Source organism: Excalfactoria chinensis, chromosome 3 (assembly GCF_039878825.1).
Source record: "Excalfactoria chinensis isolate bCotChi1 chromosome 3, bCotChi1.hap2, whole genome shotgun sequence".
NCBI lineage: Eukaryota > Metazoa > Chordata > Aves > Galliformes > Phasianidae > Excalfactoria > Excalfactoria chinensis.
Window position 1 is genome coordinate 77,356,723 of NC_092827.1, and position 22,483 is coordinate 77,379,205.

The 22,483-nt window shown below is 33.5% G+C and overlaps 1 protein-coding gene across 2 annotated transcripts in view; it reads left to right on the forward strand.

Moving 5' to 3' along the window:
• Positions 1 to 500: 500 nt before the first annotated feature.
• Positions 501 to 22,483, forward strand: part of DNAH8 (dynein axonemal heavy chain 8) — a 103,371-nt gene continuing 81,388 nt past the window's right edge. Inside the window, exons 1-20 of one of the 2 annotated variants that reach the window (XM_072331529.1) lie at positions 501 to 620; positions 1,301 to 1,490; positions 1,920 to 2,083; positions 3,345 to 3,521; positions 3,841 to 3,954; positions 6,151 to 6,258; positions 7,559 to 7,660; positions 8,883 to 9,029; positions 10,015 to 10,212; positions 10,343 to 10,419; positions 10,888 to 10,987; positions 11,780 to 11,899; positions 13,185 to 13,320; positions 14,244 to 14,431; positions 15,850 to 15,930; positions 16,656 to 16,772; positions 18,418 to 18,537; positions 19,310 to 19,451; positions 20,212 to 20,321; positions 21,743 to 21,849. In XM_072331529.1, the coding sequence (XP_072187630.1) occupies positions 516 to 620; positions 1,301 to 1,490; positions 1,920 to 2,083; positions 3,345 to 3,521; positions 3,841 to 3,954; positions 6,151 to 6,258; positions 7,559 to 7,660; positions 8,883 to 9,029; positions 10,015 to 10,212; positions 10,343 to 10,419; positions 10,888 to 10,987; positions 11,780 to 11,899; positions 13,185 to 13,320; positions 14,244 to 14,431; positions 15,850 to 15,930; positions 16,656 to 16,772; positions 18,418 to 18,537; positions 19,310 to 19,451; positions 20,212 to 20,321; positions 21,743 to 21,849 (2,603 nt within the window). In that variant the 5' untranslated portion in view covers positions 501 to 515. The remainder of the gene's footprint in view (positions 621 to 1,300; positions 1,491 to 1,919; positions 2,084 to 3,344; positions 3,522 to 3,840; positions 3,955 to 6,150; positions 6,259 to 7,558; positions 7,661 to 8,882; positions 9,030 to 10,014; positions 10,213 to 10,342; positions 10,420 to 10,887; positions 10,988 to 11,779; positions 11,900 to 13,184; positions 13,321 to 14,243; positions 14,432 to 15,849; positions 15,931 to 16,655; positions 16,773 to 18,417; positions 18,538 to 19,309; positions 19,452 to 20,211; positions 20,322 to 21,742; positions 21,850 to 22,483) is intronic. The other variant, XM_072331530.1, reaches the window with a different exon arrangement.

Here is a 22,483-nt window from a genome sequence, read left to right on the forward strand (position 1 = left end):
TGCCTTAATTTTTCTTACCGTTCTTACCGTTTGTCTGTTTTCCATATCCTGCTCTTTCTACTTTTCCTTCTTTCTGCCTCATACCTATCTAATTCCTTACTACTTGTTTTGCTATTTTTATTATTATTTTTTAATTATTTTTAGTATAATATCTTCGATAGGGTGAATGAAAATCAGCATATAATGCATCTTAGCCACCAGCAAATTACAAGATGATGGACCTGAGCAAATTCCCTCTTCAGTGTAGCACAATATACTGAAATTGATTTGTGAGGCATACATTGTATACTTGGTATAGATTTTTAACTGTGGAAGTTCAGCCATGGATTATTCCCGTTTTGCTTCCCTTACACACAGAAGATGAAAATAAGTGATTTCTGTGTTGAATTCTATTTCATTGTACTTCAAGCATTTTTTAATAATTCACACTAAAAATAAATAAATAAATAGTGACATCTATGAAATTCTTTTCAGAATGTGGTCGGACAATTCCAGGAGTTGCAAAAGGAAGTAAAATGATGCAATTTTATATGGACATGCCAGACAGATTTCAAGGACTATGCTTGTTTTTTGTTCGTCTTAAGAATGACAGCCATATAAAGGCAAAAAGTATACATGAGGTAATCTTTCATACTAATTTAAAAACACAGGACTTAAAAAAGAGCTCATTTTGTTTCATTATTTGTTTCAGTATTGTTATGTTACTAAATTTACTGGTAACTCCATCATTTTGAGTGTTAAGCTGTGTCACAGTATGCTCACATCTCTGAGGAAGAGGATGAAAAGCTGTATTGCTTTGGCAAACACTCGGGATACCAGGTGAATTCTGTCTTGCAGGGCAGTTGTCAAAGAAGTGGTCAACACTGAGATTAGTTTATCATTCTACCATTCTCCTCATAATCCTTTTATAAATTTTATCTTTTACTTACTTTTTTTTAATGCAACCCTAAGCTAGAAGGACTCACAGTTGCCAAGAAGACTCTGTATACAACAGATTCCTGCAGAGAAAAGATTTATTTGTATCACTCACTTCTGTATATTTGAATGTGTGAAATGAACATTTATCCTAAGAAATTTATGTAGCATGAGTTTTTTCTACCATACAACAATTTAAGACAAATTATTAGATATGTGTGGAGTTGATTCTCATCAATCAATGAGGCACTTCTCCTCATGTTAAAATTTTCTTATGCAAAATCAGAATGCTTATATTTAAAAAAAATAAAATGCTGACGTTGTAATACTGTTTCTACTCTAAGTTCCCACATCACTAACAATTATTTATTCTGTTACAATGCAGGATGTATTCTTTTGTGTTTTGGATGCAACTGAAGGACTCTTACATGGTGTTAAGAACATGTTAGAGAAAATTTTTATCCCAGCTATTCTTGCAACAAATAACTGGGGTGTTTTAAGTCAGAACAAGCAGGATACAAAAGACAAACAGAATTTTGTGGAAAGTATTCAGAGATACCATTCATTTCTGGAAGGTAAGCTTTGCATTTAGAAAGCAATCGAATTTGCAGAATTCTATTTAAGAATTTTCTTTTAAGCACGGTAGGACACAGGTAAGGAACGTACCAAAGCCTTTGAGGAAAAATAACATTATCAAAAACTTGCCTAGTAAACATACAGAGAGATCATTAATTGAGAAAATTATCTAGTGATCCATTACTTATAAGGAGGAACACATGGGATTTAAAAGAATTTTCTGTTTTATACAACTTCAGTAAGATGCCTATTATACTGAAACATTAAAGTGTACAGATATGTATTCCCAAACATGAATTGTTTATACTTGTAGAAATTAATTTTCGAGTCTTAACTGGTTTTGTATTGTAATTGCTTTATTTATTTGTTTATTTGTTGTTGTTTTTATTTTATTCTTTTTTCTTTTTTTTTAATTTGTTATTATATAGGGGCTATAATAAGTATTGAAGGCACTGTTGAGTTGGAAAAAGTAGATCACATTGATTTTTCTAAACTCCAGTCCTTTGAGGATGTAACAGCAGCAGCAGATAATCCTGATATGATTCACCAGTTAGAAGAAGTACTTATGATCTGGCATAAACAGATTGAAAGAGTAAGTTGTTCTAACACATCCATCCAACATGAATGTTATTAGATACTTGTAAATGATATATGAGATTTGCCTGAAGTTATTTTAAGCTTACATCTAGATTTGTGCCAAAGTATACCTGCCGATTGCTTCTCTAGACATGTGAAGCTAAGAAGGCACTCCAGTGGTCAGGTCTTGTAGTCTGGAAAGAACAGAGTTTTCTGAACGGTTAATATGCAAGTAGTAAAAAGGAGAGGATGAAGGATGCAGGAGTAATAATGATGGTGTATACACATATATTGCACACACACACATGATGTATGAATTATTTGCTAAGTTTCTGCTAATTTTCAAGTTACAAGTGAGGTATCACTATTAAAAACGTGTTTGATTTGGCCAAGTATGGCATTTTTGATCTGGTGCTCCTGTGCAAACCCTACTTGGTGACATCTCTGTTATCCAAGAAGTTACTGTATAAGGTTAACAAGATCAAGCACAGAATTCTTTGTTATAATATAGAATGTGTGTGAATTGGGACATAGAAGTGCATACTATGTTTATTGTATGCAACTTACCAGAATAAAAATGTCAATGAAATGTAAATGTAACTGGCTATATGAGTATGTACATGCAGGTGAGTACATTTATACTTATACATCTGGTGTTTGTTGTACTTATTAAATAACAGTTCCATTTTTACCTTTTCTTCCCTCCAAAAGTGACTGTATTTCAAATTCTGATTAAATAAAACATATGCTGAGATCCACCTAGTTTTAACAATGGCTGAACATGGTTGCCTTGACTTCTCTGTAAGAATAACACTAGTTGCAATTCTGAATTAGGATGCTTTTCCAAATCAGAACCATTTTCAAAAGGCAATACAAACAAGCTTGTTCCTTTCATGTTAGTGGAACATCTCTTCTTTATAACAATTTGTCTAAAAACAGCTTTCTTTCCTTTCTTTCCTTTCTTTCCTTTCTTTCCTTTCTTTCCTTTCTTTCCTTTCTTTCCTTTCTTTCCTTTCTTTCCTTTCTTCCCTTTCTTCCCTTTCTTCCCTTTCTTCCCTTTCTTCCCTTTCTTCCCTTTCTTCCCTTTCTTCCCTTTCTTCCCTTTCTTCCCTTTCTTCCCTTTCTTCCCTTTCTTCCCTTTCTTCCCTTTCTTCCCTTTCTTCCCTTTCTTCCCTTTCTTCCCTTTCTTCCCTTTCTTCCCTTTCTTCCCTTTCTTCCCTTTCTTCCCTTTCTTCCCTTTCTTCCCTTTTATTTTTTTTTTTCCAATTTGATTGCAGGTTCTGATTGAGAGTCAGCAGATGAGGAAAGAAGCTGATAATTCAGGTCCATTGACTGAACTGCAGCACTGGAAATGTATGTCTGCTAAATTTAATTCCATTATTGAGCAGATCAAAGGATCAGACTGCAGAACTGTCATTAATATTCTGAATGTTGGACATTCTAAACTGCTAAAGGTAACTAATTCTTTTTTTCCTTTTCAGTAGACAAAGCTTATATTTAATATATTTATTTATGTATGTGAGGGATTTTCTGTGGAGAATCAGGAGGGGAAAATGTAGAGATGTTGTTAGTGTGCTTAATGTAGTGAGAGAAGAAGATATTAGAAGCTGGGGGAAAAAAAAAGGAAATCCTAATTGTAAACAACTTATGTTACTTATTTTGTTGGTGCCCTTAAAAGAGTTTTCCAAGGTTTGATTATAAGCACGTCAGTGCAATTTAAAATAAACAGTTCATTATCTATGGAGTCTTTTCACAGTAACGTTTTTTGTCCAGATGTGGCAAGAGCTGGATGCCAAGATCACAGATGCTGCAAATGAATCGAAAGATAATGTGAAATATTTGTGCACACTTGAAAAAGTTTGTCAGCCTCTTTATGGCTATGAGCTTGTAAGTATATCTTTCATTATTCTCTAAGCAAAGTTCAGTTGTTAATATAGAATGTCCATAAAAAATTTTCAGGGTAAAAGGAAGTAAAAGGAATCTTCTTTGTATTTGTTTAAATGTATTGATTTTTTTTGAACCAGCTGTCTAGCTTAGCTTATAACTAAAGTAAAACACTATTTTATTACAGTTATATTTGTAAGTATGTATTTTATGTATAAACAAATACACGTGATTTCCTAGTTAGCCCCCTGCCATTATTATTTCAAAATGAGCCAAACACGTATATTTACAGTGCAAGAATCTCAAAATATGTATTTCACTGAAAATTCCACATGCCAATGAATATCACGCAACCACAACCAAAATGCCAGAATTTCAGTTATATAAAAAAATAATGGAAACATAACGAAGCCCTGGATGCTTCTTGGGGGGTAAAACAATATTTTGATACTGAAAATTTTGTTAGCTGCTTCTATTTGTAGAAATTACAGCTGGGCAAAACATAAATGTTAGGTTGTTTGTCTTGAGCTAATTCAGTAAAAGATATTAAGTTTAAGATATTAAGTTTAATTATTAGAACAAGTACATATTTGTAAGGGGTGTTGCAGGATATGATGGAAGGAGGAAACAGCCTACGAAAAGGTGTTAGTTCTGTTTTGTAGTCCTCTCTGTTTTAATCCTATATGATTCCTGTCCTCCACCAGAAAGTTTTGCATATTTTGCTTAAGTTCTGATAACTTAGGATCCTGATTCAAGTTTTAACTGAGGAGAAGCAAAAACAATCAGCAACCCCACCAAACAAACACAAAAACAAAGCGGGAACAACAAAAGTATATAGAATGGCAGTGGACTACGCAGCTTATCTTCCTCAGTCCTTCATTCTATCGCTAGAGGGCGCAAGCAACCAGAGAATAAAAGAGTCAAGTGTGTCTCAGACTTAAAATGCTTCGTAGGAGTTACTAAGATGAGCTAACATAAATACATTTTGCGGGTGGGGCCCATTAAAGAATTTGTTAGTTTACTAACACGAAGTAATTAGCTTCGTTCTTTATTTGATCAAGAACACTTTGAGTAAATCTGAATTCCTGTTTCATCTCTCCCCACTGTGGGGAGGGCTGAGTAAATAGCTTAGCGCTGCTTAGCCAGTTGCTGTGTTAAACCACAACAGTTGGACATTCCTTCTAAACTTTTTTTTTTGTTTTTGTTTTTTTTTTAATATTTTTTTTCAGTGTCACTATATTATATATATAATTATTTTTGTCATTAAGCTGATAGTATTCCTCCAGTGGTCATATACGCTTTGCATGCTTCCCATGTCAAGTAACTTTATTCAAGCAGAACCTTTTTACTCTTGTCTAGCTGACAAATGAGAAAGTCCTATCCTGTAACCTTCCCTAGAAGACAGTGTCACATGTGATATGACTTGTGTCACATTTGTAAGAACAATCTGGGCCTATTTGATATTTGCTCAGTAATTACTACTTTTTTTTTTTTTTTTTTTTTTTTTTTTTTTTTTTTTTTGCAGTGTCTGGATATTATTTATGAATAGTCTTCTCTTTTGCCTCTTTTTTTCTTTGAACAAAGTATTTTGGAAGTGGTTCAGTGACCAAACAGCAGTTATGTGGTCACTTAGTTTTAATGAACACTGATTTTATCAAATGCATATAGGATTTTGATTTTTTTATATGATAAACACTCATTAGTAAAATTAATAATGTGACAATTATTTTATGACCTTTGTGGAAACTCTGAATTAATCATTTTATGCAATGATTATTTTTACAGTGTAAGTGCGTAGAATATATTTAACAGCTGTACTTGAAGAAAAACAAAAGCATTAATCATGAACAACCACTTTCAGCTGCCAGAAGAATTCTTTCTTTTGTGCCAAAAAATTCAACCTGTACTTTTGGAATCAATGTTCAGTTATGGTCATCAAAATAACATTAAAATATTTGTAAGAATCTCTTTATCTGATCAAATAATTTGAGGTTATTACTGTGTATTTGTTTAGGTTCCTTTGAAAATGTGTTGAGTGTGATTAGATTTTTTGATGAGAAACTTTTGATGAGAAACTGATGCAATTGTAAAGGTTACTTAATATTGTTTAGGCAAAAATTAATTTAGATGTTGTCAATATAATAAAACTAAAGTTGCTAGCAATGGAAAATGAAATATTTCTCAAAACTCTGCTTTAAGGCGTCAATGAGAAATGGAATACCAAACTTGATAAATGCTATCCGAATGATTCACAGTGCTTCAAGGTATTATAATACTTCTGAAAGAATGACATCATTGTTTATAAAGGTAAATATATTAAGCTTAATAATGTTTACTGTTAAAAACCAGGAGGTTTGTTGTTGTTGTTGTTGTTTTTTTCTGAATAATATGAGACATCTAATTTTGTTTAAATCATAAGGATAGTTGATAAAGCAGTGGCAAATACTGGGTGCATGTAAGGGAAAGGAAGAGGAGTCTTTTGATCAAGATCAGTTTGAATTCAGAGTAGAAAATTACCTTTTGGAATGAATTTTATTATCCTTGGCTCAGCAAAATTGAACTTTTCTTTTCAATAATTGTCAGGATCTGAATTTCTAAATGGAAATGAGAAAATAGTGCTCCATCTGTGATGTTATACCACTGCTTAAAGTTCTTGGAGGGCTGAAGCTATAGATCTTACTTTTTCACCTTGATATGACTGTTGATACAATGTAAAACTGTTGCTGCACTTTTCCAATTCATTGTTGAATCAGGCAGTACTGATTACATTACACAGATATTAGAGTTGTAAGGTACAAATTATGTAGAAGACAAAAGTTAATTTATTTGAGAATGAAATGCAGGATTAGAAGAAAAGTTTTGCTTTTGCAGGGGGTAATTTCGTTCTCTCACTTGTGGAGACACGATTGTGTCTCTCAGCATATCAGATGTCATCTAATTTCCCAATTCACCATGAATTTGTGGTCACTAAGATCTTTGAAAACAGCTTAAAATGTCTGGGCAATTCTTGTAACTGGGCTGAGCATTCATTTAGCTTTCTTATTTGTGTACTTCTTCAAGAACTTGGAATGCTAGTTTACAGCCAAACATGAAGCTGTGCTGTGACATAACATGGAGAAATTCTATTACAATCTAAGTTTTTTCATCAAAGCTCAAGTGTTCATCCCTTACTGAATGCTTGCATTTAAAGGTCATCAGAGGGGACACTGGAAATCCTGCCTATAGCCTTAGCTATTATTGTGTTTTAGTGTAAAATGACAGCGTAAGTGAAGAATAATTAGGATGAAACTACTTTGTTATTGAATTGTCTTTGTTCTTGTGTTTAGTGACATCTGTTTTTATGCATATATATTGCTGTTCTTATGAACTGAATGTACTCGTAAGTACTTGGGACTTGAGTGCGCTTCTGGGCACATTTAAAGACATTCTATAAGGTGTTTTTCTTTTATGTTGCATATATTAGTTTGCCATTATTATTCCCACAAGTAAAATTCATTCAAACTCTGTTGGTACTAACACAGGCAAGTGGGAATTTTGACAGATTCTGTGAAAAAAGGCAGTTTTTCTTCTGAGCTTGAAACCTAATTGTTTCATTTATCTACACAAGGTTACAAATCAAATGGTTGCGACATGCAGAGCGTACATTACAGATGGTGGCTTGACTCATGTATGGGAACAGGAGACTCCAATAGTCATTGAAAAAATTAAGGTTTGTATTTTGGTATTTCTGTTATTTTGCTATTGAACTTACTGATTACCTATTGATGTGCATGAGGAAGTTCATATCAATATGTATCAAGTACTTTACCCCTCTGCTAATTTATTTGGGGTGGCTTTGAGTGTTTTCTCATTTCTTATCCCACCTTCATTTGTTGAATTTAGAATAACTTCATTTTCATCAGCTTTTTCCATCACTAACCTTGGAATTTGCATCTCCATCATATCTATGAGCAAGAAATCTTAGGATCCTGCACAATCTATGTTCTTCCCTGCTGACAATCTCTGATATGGTGCCATCTTTCTCTGCCATAGGAAGCTGTATTTGAATAGACTTCCTTATGTTACAGTACCTCCTTCCAATACCAGACTTCCTTGGCTGTAAAAGTCCAATGACAATAGGGTTTTCATCTTCTTCAGGTGATGGTAGGACATAGTAGGATCAACTTAAGCACATTAAGTGTACCATGACCTTTAGCTGTGGGGTTACTGATTGCCATTATAGTTTCTATTTCCACCTTCTCCTTTAACAGACCTCAGCTATTGACTTCCTACCTTACCCAGAAATGCATATTTATTGGCTTTATATGGCCAAGTTTTGGGTAGTTTCAAGATGATTAAGGAGTGGCTGCAGTGAGAAGAGACTAGGAGCTGCCCTGTCTTGGATAGTACCAATTTCAGCTGATGCAAAAAGTGATCTGCTAGCCAAACCTGAGACAATGAGTGATTCCGGTTGTACTTCTGTAATAAGATATTTAAGAAAGGATAACAAAAAAATGCTGTGCAACAGTTGTGAGAGGGGGAGGAGATATGAAAAGTGAGAGAAATAGTTCTGCAGGCACCAAAGTTGGTGAAGAAGGAGAGGGGGGAGATGCTCCAGGTACCAGTATAGAGATTCCCCTGTAGTTGATGGAAAAGACTCTGGTGGCAGAGGTGGTCTCCCTGTAGCCCATGGAGGACCATAGTGGAGCCGGTGGTTATTGCCCAAATAATCCCATGGGGATCCTACATAGGTTTTCCTGAACACTGTAGAAAGGTCCCATGCTGGAGCAATAACAAAACAAAACCATTGTACGTAGGCCATTACTGCCTGTTGACTGAAACTAGACTTAGTGATAATTAATCACTTTGGAATTACATTGAATTTTGATTCCTTTATTCCTTGCATATGAGTGAAGCTTAAAGAATATGATATTTATTTCTTCCCGTTTTAGGACTGCATCTTCCTATTGAAAGAGTATCAGAGATGCTTTCATGAAACAAAGCAAGAGATTTTGGCAAATCTAGGAGAAAAATCATTTGAAGTATCTGAAATGTACATTTTTGGGAAATCTGAAGCTTTTTGTAGGAGATTAGAAAAAGTGAGTAAATTGTGTGTTTTTATTGTCAGTACAGAAGTAGAACTCCTCCAGAGAACAGTTGACAAGGCAAACCCAACTTTACATTACTTTACTTAATAAAAGTGTGGAAGAGTTTTTAAATTTTCTTTTGAGAGAAGTTTGACACTTCCACAGAGTAGTAAGATTAATATTTTAGACAGTATTTTACCTTGCAGTGCTCTACTGAATTTGTCAGCTTTTCTGTGTTAAGCAGGTGAATTATCTCCATTAATCCAGATGTACATTGCTATTTTGGGGGGCTTAGAATAACGTGAAGAATACCAAACTTTTATTATGAGAATGGTGACTTAAGTCATTAAAAGTTCCTGTTAATGATGAGCACAGTTCTTCAGATGATTCTGTTGCTTGCTATAATCTTAACATTTATCTTGCCAACCTGATGAAAGGAGTTTATCATCTGTTGGGAACATAGAACAGATGTTAGGTGTTTCTAGATGCAGAATAAAGTGATACAAATAATAAGAGAATAGTGGGATAAGGAAGGAATTATGTAATTCTTTGTTTTTCCTTTTCATGCAGTGTGCATATTGCAATCTACATAGTGTTTTCCTATACAGTAAAACCTCTTCGTATCATCATTTTGAATACATCATGTTTGAACTCTTTTTCTTTATGACTCTACCTAACCTAACAGTCAAATATGAAAAAAAACAAAACAAAACAAAAAAAAAACAACAAACCAACTCACCAAAAAAAAGCTTTCCCAGCAAGAAAAACAAATATGGTTTCATGTTATTTTGAGTTATGGTGATAACTGACCTTGAAAATGGAGTTAACTGTTAACTGTTGGTATTTTTCTTAGAAGTTTAGAAACAGAGAAGTTCTGAATTCACTAGTTAATTTGAGAGGACTAGCTATAGTTTGGATTATTTTCCTCAGCTTTTAGTTAATAGAGGAACTTAACAAAGTATTTATTATGAACATGATTATAACCTTTATATTTCAGATTACAGAGATGATAAATGTAATAGAAACTTTTCGTGCACTGGGTATGTCAACCATTGAAGGTATAGATATCATGGCAATAAAATTCAAAAATATTTACCACAATGTTCAAAAGAAACAATACGACATCCTTGATCCAAGAAAAAAAGAATTTGATGTGGATTTTGTGGACTTCATGGCAAAAATTGAAGGTTTAGAGGTAAACAGTATTGCAGTTTATAACTTAATTGGTGGAGGATCTCATCATTACTGATTACCTTAAGTAATGATTAGACATCAAAATATTATAATTTGACTAGAAAAACTGTGTTAAATTATGTGTCTCTTAGGTACAGATACAAACGTTTATGAGATCTTGTTTTGGAAGAATTTTGTCTTCACAGCACGCACTCCAATTACTTCAAAGGTATTGGCAAACATGTTTTAAAATATTTTAAAGCAATGTGAAATTACTGATTAGCACAAATAAATAATGTGGTTAAAGTTTGTAACAAAGCATGTAATTTTCTTTTGTCATTATTGTTGTTGTGAATCATGCAGCCTTTACAAGAAAGTTTTATTTTAGCTTTTTAACACAAATAAATATATTCTTCTTTTTCTTCATTTAATTAATTACAAGATCTTTTTCACGTACAAGTTAATGAAACAAAACAAAGAAAAACATACATAGATAAGTATAGCTAGAGCAGAACTTTCCATGTTCCTCAAACATTTCCAGGACAACAACCAAAAAATTACACAGGCTGAGAAACAGTTCCTAGATCTGCGCTTCTTTCATTTTACTTAATATTTATGTAACTCAACATGGAAAGAAGAAGAAAAGAAGAAAATAGTGTTTTATAAATATAATTTTAGATACTTGTTTTTAATACAGATTTCAAAAGCTGAGAATGCCATGCCTTCAAGAAGAAGTAACATACACAATTGCTCGTATTCTTCAACATTATGTAGCAGAACTTGAAGCTATTAAAAAGGTACTTTATTTCTTTGCAGTAAATTTCAAACATTTTGAAACATGAATAAATTCTTTAATATGTATAATTTGTATTTATTCTTTATATTTCAATAACCGACTTTCAGTGCTTAACTAACAAGACTTATTTTTCTCTACTGCAGAACAGAGGCCTGAGTACATAGGAAAATACGATATATACATTGCTCTTCCAAGAAAATGTATCATAACACAAATTCAAAGTTTGAAGCAAAATCTTTTATTATTTCAAGTAATTAAAAATATAATATATATATATTATATATATAAGGTGTACATCTGAATACCTTTTACTTCGTTATTTTATGAGGTCTCTTAAGTTAATTCTCATTTATCTATGTGTATTATCTGATGGTACGATAGTATAACTAGTTTCAAAATGTGGGTAGATCATTTTTTTGTGATTTTGCATTGCTAATGTACTGTACAGTTATGATACAGTAATGTGAGTTCAATTCTGGATATGGTTCACATTTGATTTAAATGTTTGAAGGAGAATTCCTTTATCATCTTTATATATGTCAGCAAAGACAACACTTGTATATGAACTCGATGACCATATTCACTTTCTACTCATGTATCATGCTGTGAAACAGTGAATTTTTCTCTGTGCATTATCATGTCATCTCATACAGATTTAACTTGCTTGAAAGGAGATAAAAACTGTGGTAGTGTAGGAAAAACAGTTTAACATTTCAAAAGGGTTTTTTTCTTTGTTTGATTTGTTGTGTTGTTTTTTTTTTCTTTCTAATTTATTTATTTAACAATATTGCAGATTTACCAAATTCATAAAGATGACCCCCCTCTTGCTCGAAACATGCCACCTGTTGCAGGAAAGATACTGTGGGTGAGACAGCTCTTCAGGAGGATAAATGAGCCAATCAACTATTTCCATGTAAGCTGATGTGAAGAAAAATCAAATATAGTTATTCGCAGTGACCTTACTTCAATAGAGGGACCATACTGTTTCTGGCTATGATGTAGAGGCTTCTCATATGCTAGATAACCTGTTTATTTGTATGTGAGTTGCTATTAAAAATACATTCTCCACAGTAACTACTGTTGTGAATCCAAGTGATAGCGTTTGTTTGACTTGCCTCTCAACTAGCACCCCAAGCTGCAAATATGCACTGGTTTGTTGATATTTCTATGTTTACCCAAAGAAGCATTCCACTATTCCAGCCAGTGCTGTTTTACTGTTTCTGTTTCTAATGGGGCAGTCTGAAGCCCATAAAGTTGGCATACATTTTGTATTTTAACTGAATACTCACCCCTTCTGTTCTAATCATGAGTTTCTCTATGAAGAGTAATGTCTATTTACTAAGCCTAAGTAAGTAGGAGTAGCTTAAGGCATAGATGTGGAGTGCCGGAGATCCTAGAATTGTCTAGTGTCTATATGCTGGAACCACTCAAGGAGTTTATTATAAGTATCCTCACAACAACTGCAGTGTTGTAAGTTCCACTGCGGATAGTCTCTGTACTAGTGTGGGAACTGAGAATTCTGTTATTGAACTACTCAATTCTACATTATCTGTACAACTTCATGTACAATTGAATGTTGGTACTGGCAAAACACTCCCTGACATTTTTAATTTTAGAGGATTTTTTTTGTGTCCTCTACTGGAATAGTAGCATCTTGCTACATTAAGATCTGCTGTATTTCATGAAACACTTGGAAGATTCTCCTGCGAAGCTTCTAGGGTCTGCTATTAAATTCTATGTAAGGGAGGTTTTTTTTCTTGTTTCCTTTAAATAAGAATAACGATTGTCTAAATATATTCCAAAGGAAAAAAAAAAAAAAACAAAACATTTAATCATCACATCAGATGTAAGACATTTTAATCAGTAAAAATCACTGATTAATAAAGAAGATTTTCTTTTTTTTAATGAATTTTTAGTTACCTTTTAGTTTTGAGTAGAATTGAGCATCTATTTCACTGGAAACTACAGATGTGTAACTCTTGCATATATTAGATATTTTCTATTCATTACTCTGCAAGTTCATATTGACTTCACTGTCCTGTAAAACTGAGTCATAAGTACAGTTTTTAAGAATTCTGTAATTATAATTTCTAGTAACTTAAATGAAGTATAGTCAGTAGTTAAATTGAGGGAAAACTCAAATAGGATGAATTTCTTTTGATGTGTGATTGTAATATGAATGTTCCCTGTTTTAATAGAAAAATTCAAGTATCTTGACAAGTCCAGAGGGTAAAGCAGTTGTCCGATTATACAACAGAGTTGCCTATGTCTTGGTGCAATTTGAGGTAGTCTATCATAGTGCATGGATGAAGGAAATTTCAGAGTTACAATATCGTAAGTAATTGAAGTTACAGTTGGTTTCTTTTAACTGTTATTGAATGGTAGGTAATGCAAATCAAATTATTTTTAAGTCTCATTTACCCTAAAAATATGCAAATTAGTAATGAGCCAATATGCTGTACAATAATGTAAATTAGTATTCCTGGCTATTATTTTGGTCCAGAGCATTGCAGATTTGGTACACTTTTTGACAGAGACTTGTACTGAAACAAATTTAAGGTCTACAACACTTGATTTCTGTATTTGTATTCTCTGTATATTCAATTTAAGAAATCTTTCTGTTTCCTTTCCACTGTAGTAACTTATGTATTTTAGGTATCACAGTCCCTCTTAGGACAAGTATAGCTTTTTGGCTAGGAAAAAAATTGATACCCAAGTTCTGCTGTTTTAAGATTAAGTAAGAGTTGACTATTTGGAATACATTTTGCGTGTAAATTCTAGACACTTTATGGCTTCAAAGCTACAAAAAGATCTATAAGAATAAAATCTTAATTCCCACACTTAACAGATGCTTATACTTTTAATTTGAGAGTTTTGAAAAACATTATTATCTAAGCATTCATCTTCTGAATGAACGAATTCTTGTAAGAGACTGAGTATCTCCCGAAAGTTTTCCATTTCTTTAAAAAAAAGTTCATAATTTTATAGCTCAAACCAAGAAAAAATATACCACAAGTAATACTACCTCTGATGTTTGCTTTGTCCATGATGATACAGTTTATATAGTGAAAAGTGAATATGGTGAGGTGTTTGCGTATTTTCTTTAGCTGAAAGTGGTGTAAAGCTACTTCACAAATAACCAAGTATATTCGCGTATATCCACGTATAATCATTCTATAGTAATGTTAGAAATTTGTGTTTGGTAGTAACTGAAACAATTTTTAGTCTTAGAAACTGATATAAAAATGTCTTTACAGCCTTACAAGCCACAGTGCTTGTACGTCATCCTCAAACTGGAAAGTTCCTGGTTAATTTTGATCCCCAGATTCCAGAGATTGTTCGAGAGACCAAATGTATGATAAAGTTGGGTTTGGAAGTACCAGAGCAAGCCAAAAAGATAGCAAAAATAGAAAATAAGCTGAAGTCAAACAAGTTGCGTTTAGAGGTAAATTTAAAAATTGTTGTTTTTACTTTGGAGAAAACAAGTATCACTTTTTCTAAGGTTAATCTTTCTGATCCTTATTATCCTTTGATAAAAGTAAGATTTATTTATCAGAATAGATTAAAATGAATGAGATCTAGAGTTATATTTTTTCCTTAGATCCCTGATAGTGTTTAGGAAAATGCAGATCTAGACAAGAATTTAGCAAATAAAGTATTTTCAAGTATTTGTAAAACAAACAAATGAAAAAACCTCCAAAACCAAACAGTAACAAAGCAATAGCAACAACAACAACAAATCTTGTCTGCAGAAATGAATGTGAAAACTGGAAATGAGGTAAGTCAATGGAATGTGCAGGTAGACATGGAGGATCTCATTTTAAAAACCTGCACTGACTGCTGTGTGCTGTCTGATATTTCTTGTGAATTAAATGTCTTCTGGCGATGAAGCAATGAAACCTATCCAAACTGCATTCACTATTTGAAAATCAGTAAAAGCAGTTCAATAGAACTGAGGATTGGAGTGCTGTATTTGGAAGATACAATGAGCCACAAAAACATGAAGAACTTTGTAGACTACCTGTGAGAGAAGTCAAGCATCTGCTGTCTCTTTAAGTATTTGTTATGGACTTGTCAATAAGCTTGTATCTTGGGGATGAGGTGCAGCAGTCTGATTCACGCACTCAGATGTGAAAGACCCGAATCGTTTATTACAAGTTCTCATATCACTTATATACCTTCACAAGTTTTCCTTTAATAGCTTTCCCATCCACCCATACATGTCAACAGAGCATTCTACAAACACTCTTCAGCCATTCATGTGGGCACTTATCCAGTCAGAGCCATCAGCTGTTCCTTCTTCTAGAGGTGTCCTTGGTTCTCATGCTGTTTATGTTGCTTCACAGCTGCTGCTCTGTACAGTCCTTATATTCCCATAACTAGGTATATAGTATGAGATTTTGAATGTCTTCTCTCTCTCTCTCTCTCTCTTTTTTTTAATTTTGTATGAGTGTGTACATATGACAAAAAGCAAGAGGGTAGTTTTAAAAAACGAGTATGTATGTGACTCACCTAATGCATGTAATACTGAGTTTCAAGGGGGTACTTCAAGTTACGATCACTATAGTTCAAACTGTCTTTAGCTTTAGAGAAAGATCATACTTTGTGCATAGTCATTTTTATTACCTTACAAATATAGTGTATGTAGCTATGTAATTTCAGTATAAAATACTACATATTTTTTGAGAGTAGCTCTACATTGCCTTGTTATTTTGGGTTTGTTTTCTTTACATGTTCTGTTTAATTTTAAATTAATTTTTTTTTTACCCCTTGACGATTTGGTTATATAGCAAGTTGTTTACATCACTAAGGAAAGCACTTAAGATATTCCCTTTGATACTACCCTTTCCTAATAATTTACAGGGTCTTCTCCAATATTATGAAGACTTATGTCAAGACACACGAACCATGTTTGTTAACCTAATGGCACCAAAGATGCAAAAGGTTGGTATCACTAAACACTTCAGGACACATCAGAAGATTTTAGAGTAACGTAACTATAGAGTTTAAAAATATTTAGATTCATATGTAATTCAGATACTTATGAATTTTGCTAAAACCTTCAAGACCGAAAATTTGCTCTTCATATCCCTCAGACAATAATGCTCAAAGAATATAAATTATAGCAGAATAACCTCAATGTCTTTGAACTGTAAACCCAATGGAACAAAGAATAGAGACTTTGTGGGTGTATTTATCTACACAATTCTTTGTCTTTGACATGAAAGCACTTCTTTCAATTCATGGATATTCATATATTTCATTCAGCTAAATTACTAAATGTTGTGGTCTTTGGCGATAATTATTAGCCCTGTGCATTGAGTCATTCAATTCACTGATGCTGAAAGTTTGAGACTGTGGTAAATATGATTATACTGTGGAAGAAATCATATACCTAATAGGATTTAAGGGAAAACTATTAGCGAAAGAGAATGACATGCTAGGCATGTACACTTAACAGTTGAGGATAGAGGCTGTAGTATGTGCTACCCTCTCCCCCACAATATTGCATAAATTTCTTTGATGTTTTCCTTGAAAATTTGTAAGCTCCTCTACAAAGCTTACACAGATCTTTACCTCTTCAGTGACATTAGTGATTCTAATAAAAATGGTGTTTGTTTTCTGTTTCTCATTTTAAAAAATCTATTAAATATGTTTTTTATGCCTAGATGGAAGCTGTGCTGAGGCAAGGACTTACTATGTTGACTTGGTCATCAGTGACACTGGACAATTTCTTTCAAGAAGCTGATGAAGTTCTGTGTATGTTTAAAGAGTTTTTGAAAAAGGTATGCTTTGATCACTACCATGATTGAAATGCTATTTTAGAGAAATTATTCTGGATAGACTCCTCTTCATATTGCATATTAGTGTAGGCTTGAAACACGTAGTTTTGTTTCTTTTTAAAAGTATGTTTTGTGTTTCTTTGGACAATGACGAACTCAGTGATTCTCTCCCACAATTGCCCTCACCCGTGTGATCTTTGCTTCTGTTCTTTCAGTACAATGTATTTCCACCCGTTGTCTTCAAATTGTATGACTGTTGGTCTGATTTTAAAACACTACTTCTTTTTTGAGCATGTGTTCATGAGTGAAGTTGCAGAGAAGATACCTCTATGCAAAAACTGACCAGTGAAGAAACTTCTAGTATTAACACTATTCACATTAGGCATGCTGTTAGACTGTCTAGTGCAGTTCACAAGATAATGGAAGGAAGCATGTTTTCCCCTTACATTTCTCTGTATGATGAATCTTTGTTGTTTTCCTTAGTGACTGACAGACAATTTCTGATTTCTTCTAAGATACTTGAGGACCTGTATTAATGCTTTTTCTACTTTTTATTCAGATTGTATTTCTGACCATGCTGTTGAACTGTATGGCTATCGTATCTCTTAGTAGTAAACTGTGTTTTCTGTTAAAGGAGATTGTTAGTTTGGGAATCTTGTGTTCCTCTGTAAGTCTAGTACAGGAACGTAGTGGAATGAGAGTTGTCTTTTATTCTAGCAAAAGAAGACAAAAAGTTACTCTGTAGTAGTGGGGCCATGTTCTGATAAGGTTCTCAAGGCATTTGAGGTAGTTCTTTCTGGTGTTGCTCATTCATCTGCTCTCCAAGACTGATGAGCTCAAAAAGCTAGCAATAGAAACTCATTCAGAAATTAAATCACTGCTGTTGTGGAACAGAAATATTCTCAAGATAAATTTCAAAATATCATGCTGATGACCATAAATCTGTAAAGAAACAGATGAAAGCAGTGGATTACTCTAAAGATTTCACTTTCTCCAACATTCAGCATTCTTATATCTCAGATTTCCAACATGGAACATTCCCAACAATTCTAGACAGATGCTTGTAAATTACAAGATGTTTTTAAAAAGCTGTCTAAAATGAAACTGTGCACAGTAATAATCTTTTTAAAGTTATTTTATCATAGTGTACAAGATGTAAATATATTCACTCTTAGCAATCTAGTTATTATTTCCAGTATTATAACCATTATTTCATTGATCATATTTCAGTTTGTCTGTAGTAGAATGAGTTAAGACTGAATATTTTTGTTGGCTACTTGTCACCCTGAATCCCCCCCATAATAATAGAAGATAATTCACAGTTCAAAACAAAACAAAACAACAACAACAAAAAAACACGCTATATTTAGGCATTGTAAATATCTCTTAAACTGACATAACATGGGAGGCATTGTTTTGCTTCCTTTTTTTAATGCACTTCTTTTGTCTTAAGAATTTAAAGTTTGTGCTTTTACCTCAGTTGTTTTTTGTTTGGGTTTGGTTTGGTTTTTTTCCTGTCATGATTCCCCTTTTATTTTATTCTCTCTGCAAAATATTATATTGCAATATTATCTGTTAGAACACCCTAGAGGAGCAGATGATGTTTGACACATAGATGTATGGTACTAATATGATCTTCTCCTTCTAGGTAAATGATATATGTGAAGTACGGATTGACTTAATATTAAAAGAAATATCAAATACTCTTTTAATTGTCATACCAGTAGATGGTCCTGTCAAAGTAGAGGATATGTTGACCTCTAATGAGGTATGTACTGCTTTACATATGTGAACAAGAATTCTTGATTCTGTTAGAAGTGATGCCTTAGTAAATTAATATAAATTCAGAAAAAAAGTCATTTTTCCAGCAGAAATATGAAACATTATTTTTTTGTTAAAATATTTTAAGCGTATGAATTGATACTTAGGTATTGGAGGTACTTACACTGTACTATTGCATATAACATGTAATTGCATATATAATTTTATTTATTCAACTAATTTACATAGTTGGTTTTTTGTTACTTTTTTTTGTATGAAGATAGTTGGGAATATATATGGACGTTTTTAACATTTTTTTTCCTAAACTGTTGCTTTTTTTTTGGTTTGTTTTGGAGAAGGTTAAAAAATGCTTTCCAAAAAATCTGCTTGACAGTTTGAAAGTTTCCTTGACTTCAAGTGAGATTTTTTAACTGAATGCAGCTAAAAGAGTTCATTTGAATTACACTAGATTCAGATTTTGACCTTCTTTCAGTATTCAGTGATTTCTCCTGGCCTTTAAAGATGTCATTGCATTTTTCAGTTTTGAAAATAAATAAATAAATAAAAATCACTAAACATAATATAATTGAAAATTTTACTTTTAGTTTCTCAGTTTTCTTCTCAAAATGTTGCTCTTTCATTGAAATAAACTCTTTCCTTCATGTAGTTTCTATGTGAAGGTTGCAATATTCAGGAAATTATTTGGTTCTCCATGAAAGGGAACAATGAAAATGTAATTAGTGGTACTAAGATAATTCCTTGATGTTTTTGCTTAACAGATTTATACTAAAGAGTGTGCTGAATTACTGAACCACAAAAGTATGAATATTGAAGATGCTGTTCATGATCTAACCTCTGTATTTGAAAGTAATTATGAAATTAAATATCCTAAGAAAGCCGCAAAAAAGCAGGCTTTGCAAGGTAGGTAATTATGGTTGTTTAAAGAATTTTTTGTTTCTGTAGATTTGACTAGCAGATATAAAAAATGAATTGTTTATGTTAATGTTCTTGAGTTTTCTTCTTCCAGCCATTTTTTCATCTATGAAACTGCTTTCACCCTTCTGCATTCATTAATGATTCCTAAGTTAAATCACTGGTACTTGAAATACACATGTAATTCATTCTTGGTGGAGTTTCTAGAATCAAATTCTATCCTGTTTAGATTACCAAGATACTGCTGTAGTATTCTGCTCTTCTTGTAACTTTATGGTTCTTTTTCTCCTACTCATTCTTTTTTTTTTTTTACATTTTTTAATTTTTTTTTCAACTTGCTATTTTCTTTTTAGTGAAATACAGTGTTCTCTTTTCAGCTACATCAAATACTTGGTACTGTCTATCTCTTAGTAATTTTTCTGTCACAGCAGTGTTTTATCATAAATTATGCTGCACCCTATACAAAAACAACTTCTACTGGCTGTCCAATTTAATTACTACAGTCAACTGACCATCAGCTGTTTGTACAAGGCTCGCTCATTAGTGTATCTGGTCCCCACTGCTCTGGGAAGTATTGCAAAGATTTTTAGAGGTCCTGTAGCATTGCTTTTGTAGTTTGTTTTTTTTCAATAGCAATATGTATTTTGAAGTTTAATTAGGAAGTGGGGGGGGGGGGGGGGAACATTGTGCTTCAAAGCAGAACAAATTTCAGTTTAAAAAAATGCACTTATATGTGTTTATTTTACAGGAAAAGGAAAACGTATAATGTTTGAAGGTATTGAAGATGAAGGTGAAGATACTGCAACTCTTCATGATGATGATAAGAAGGGCAAAGATAAAGAAGATGAGTTTAAAGAGGTATTTTGTGATAAGAGATTTAAGACTGATCAAATTAGTATAATTGAGAACTGATCCTACATGGACTTCCTTCAGGCTATAGCTCTCCATGCATTGCTCTAACATGGGTTTGTGCAACAGGGTGCATCCTTCAGGAGTGGAGTGCTCCATCACTGGTCTCCCCAGGCACCATCTCTGCAGCATGTGGAAATCTGCTTTGCATGGTGCCAATGGGCTGCAAAGTGACAGCTTGCTCCACCATGGGTCTTCCCTGGACTTCAGGGAACTTCTGCTCCGTGCCCAGAGCACCTCCTGCCCTCTTTCTGCCCTGACCTTGGTGTCTGAATGGCTGTTTCTCTCACATTCTTCACTCCTCCCTTCTAGCTTCTTGCGCAGCAGGTTATTCTCTTTCTTAAACCTGCTCTCCTTGAAGCCCAATTGGTGTCACTCAGTGCCTCAACTGTGTCCAGCAGTGGGTCCCTTTTTGTAGGAGCTGGCCCTGATCTGACATGGGGCAGTGCTGGACTCTGCTCAAAGACCATTCCTGTAGCCCACCCCCCCCACTTCCCACTACTGGAACCTTGCTATTTAAGGCCAATAGAACATATTCCCTTGTTTTTGTTGTTCTACTTAATCCAGTACAGTGAGGTTTTACCATTTTTCTCCCTTATTTGAGAAAGATAAATATGAATAAATAAGACAAACTGAGGTTTCTCAGATGTTATACTGTATGTAGGTTGCTCTAAAAGTAATACTTGCTGTTTTAGATCCATGGAAAATACAACAGATACAACAAATGTAATAACATATTTGATAGAGCAATTTCTCAGCTAGAAAACATTGTTTTTCAACATAGTCACCACTATTAGCTAGGTGTTTTCACCAGCACTGAAGAAGAGCCTGCATGCTATGCTCATAAACATCTGTACCAGTGGTAATGACCAGCTGCTGCTGTTGCCACTGCTGAAATGCACCATCCTGTGCTACACTGTGATCACATCCACTGTTTCGTCTCCATAAACAATCAACAGGTATCAGTGAATGTCAATGGGTGCCCTTCTTTCCACATGGAGAAATTCAGTGACACACTTTTTTCTCATATGCATTTCCATGTCAGTTGTCAGTATGTCAGAATGCTCCTCTGCTGCAGTTTGTCATGTGGCAACAAATTGGTTCAACCTCTATTGCCATAACAGCAATATCAGCCTCCAAATTTGTGGCCTAACATGATAAAATAGGAGGCATTACTGTTGGAGCCACCCTTGTGTATATACTTTTCTCATGCAGTACTCCCACCTAACATCTTCCCTAGTGTTTCTCATGTAGTGTTGCAGCATAAATTTCCTTAGATAGAACTACTGCATTTGACCAATATATATTGAAGTATCTTCAGGTTCCTTTCTGAATATAATGCTAAATAATGAATATTTTTCTCATTACAGAAATGTAAAGAGATGGTTGCCTATTTCAGTCACCAGCTGCTAGATAGTCTCCAGAAAGCTACTCGACTGTCTTTGGATACTCTTAAAAAACGAATATATGTTTCAAAGTGAGTTGCAAAAAGATTTCTTCTGTAGCAGTACCAAAACAAGATTATTATTTGTATATATAATTGTAGGTATGTATTCACACTGAGTACCTGTGTCATTAGTCAAGCAGCTCCTGACCTTTTGCAAATCAAGAAGAACCAGGATAGCTGTCACTCTGCAACAGTGATACTTCAGGCTGAAACTTTTATGCTTTATGTCTTTAGGTTGTTAGTTATATTCCATGCTTCTTCTTTTCCTGCTTTTATTTCCCGTTGGCCTGCATCCTTATTCTTCTATATTTTACTTGGAATTGCTTGCAAAATGTTATACTATTTATTTTCCAATGTGAATAACTAGAACTTAAATGACCTTTTTATGTCATACATGGCAGTGTGACCATCTGTTCATATTACTTCAGATTATTTGTGCAGGCATGTCTGTTCACTCTGGATTGTTTCCTGTAGGTTTAAGACCATCAGTGCACTCATGAATTCTTTGTGACTATGAGAAGATTCATGCAGTTGTACTGTTTTTATGTTTTGTTTTGTTTTTTTGGTTGTTGTTATTTTGTTTTTTTCTATTTGTTCAGTTGTTCTGTAGTGTTATTTCCATAGATTCTCTGTGGTGAATGAAGCATATATTTTATAGACAGAA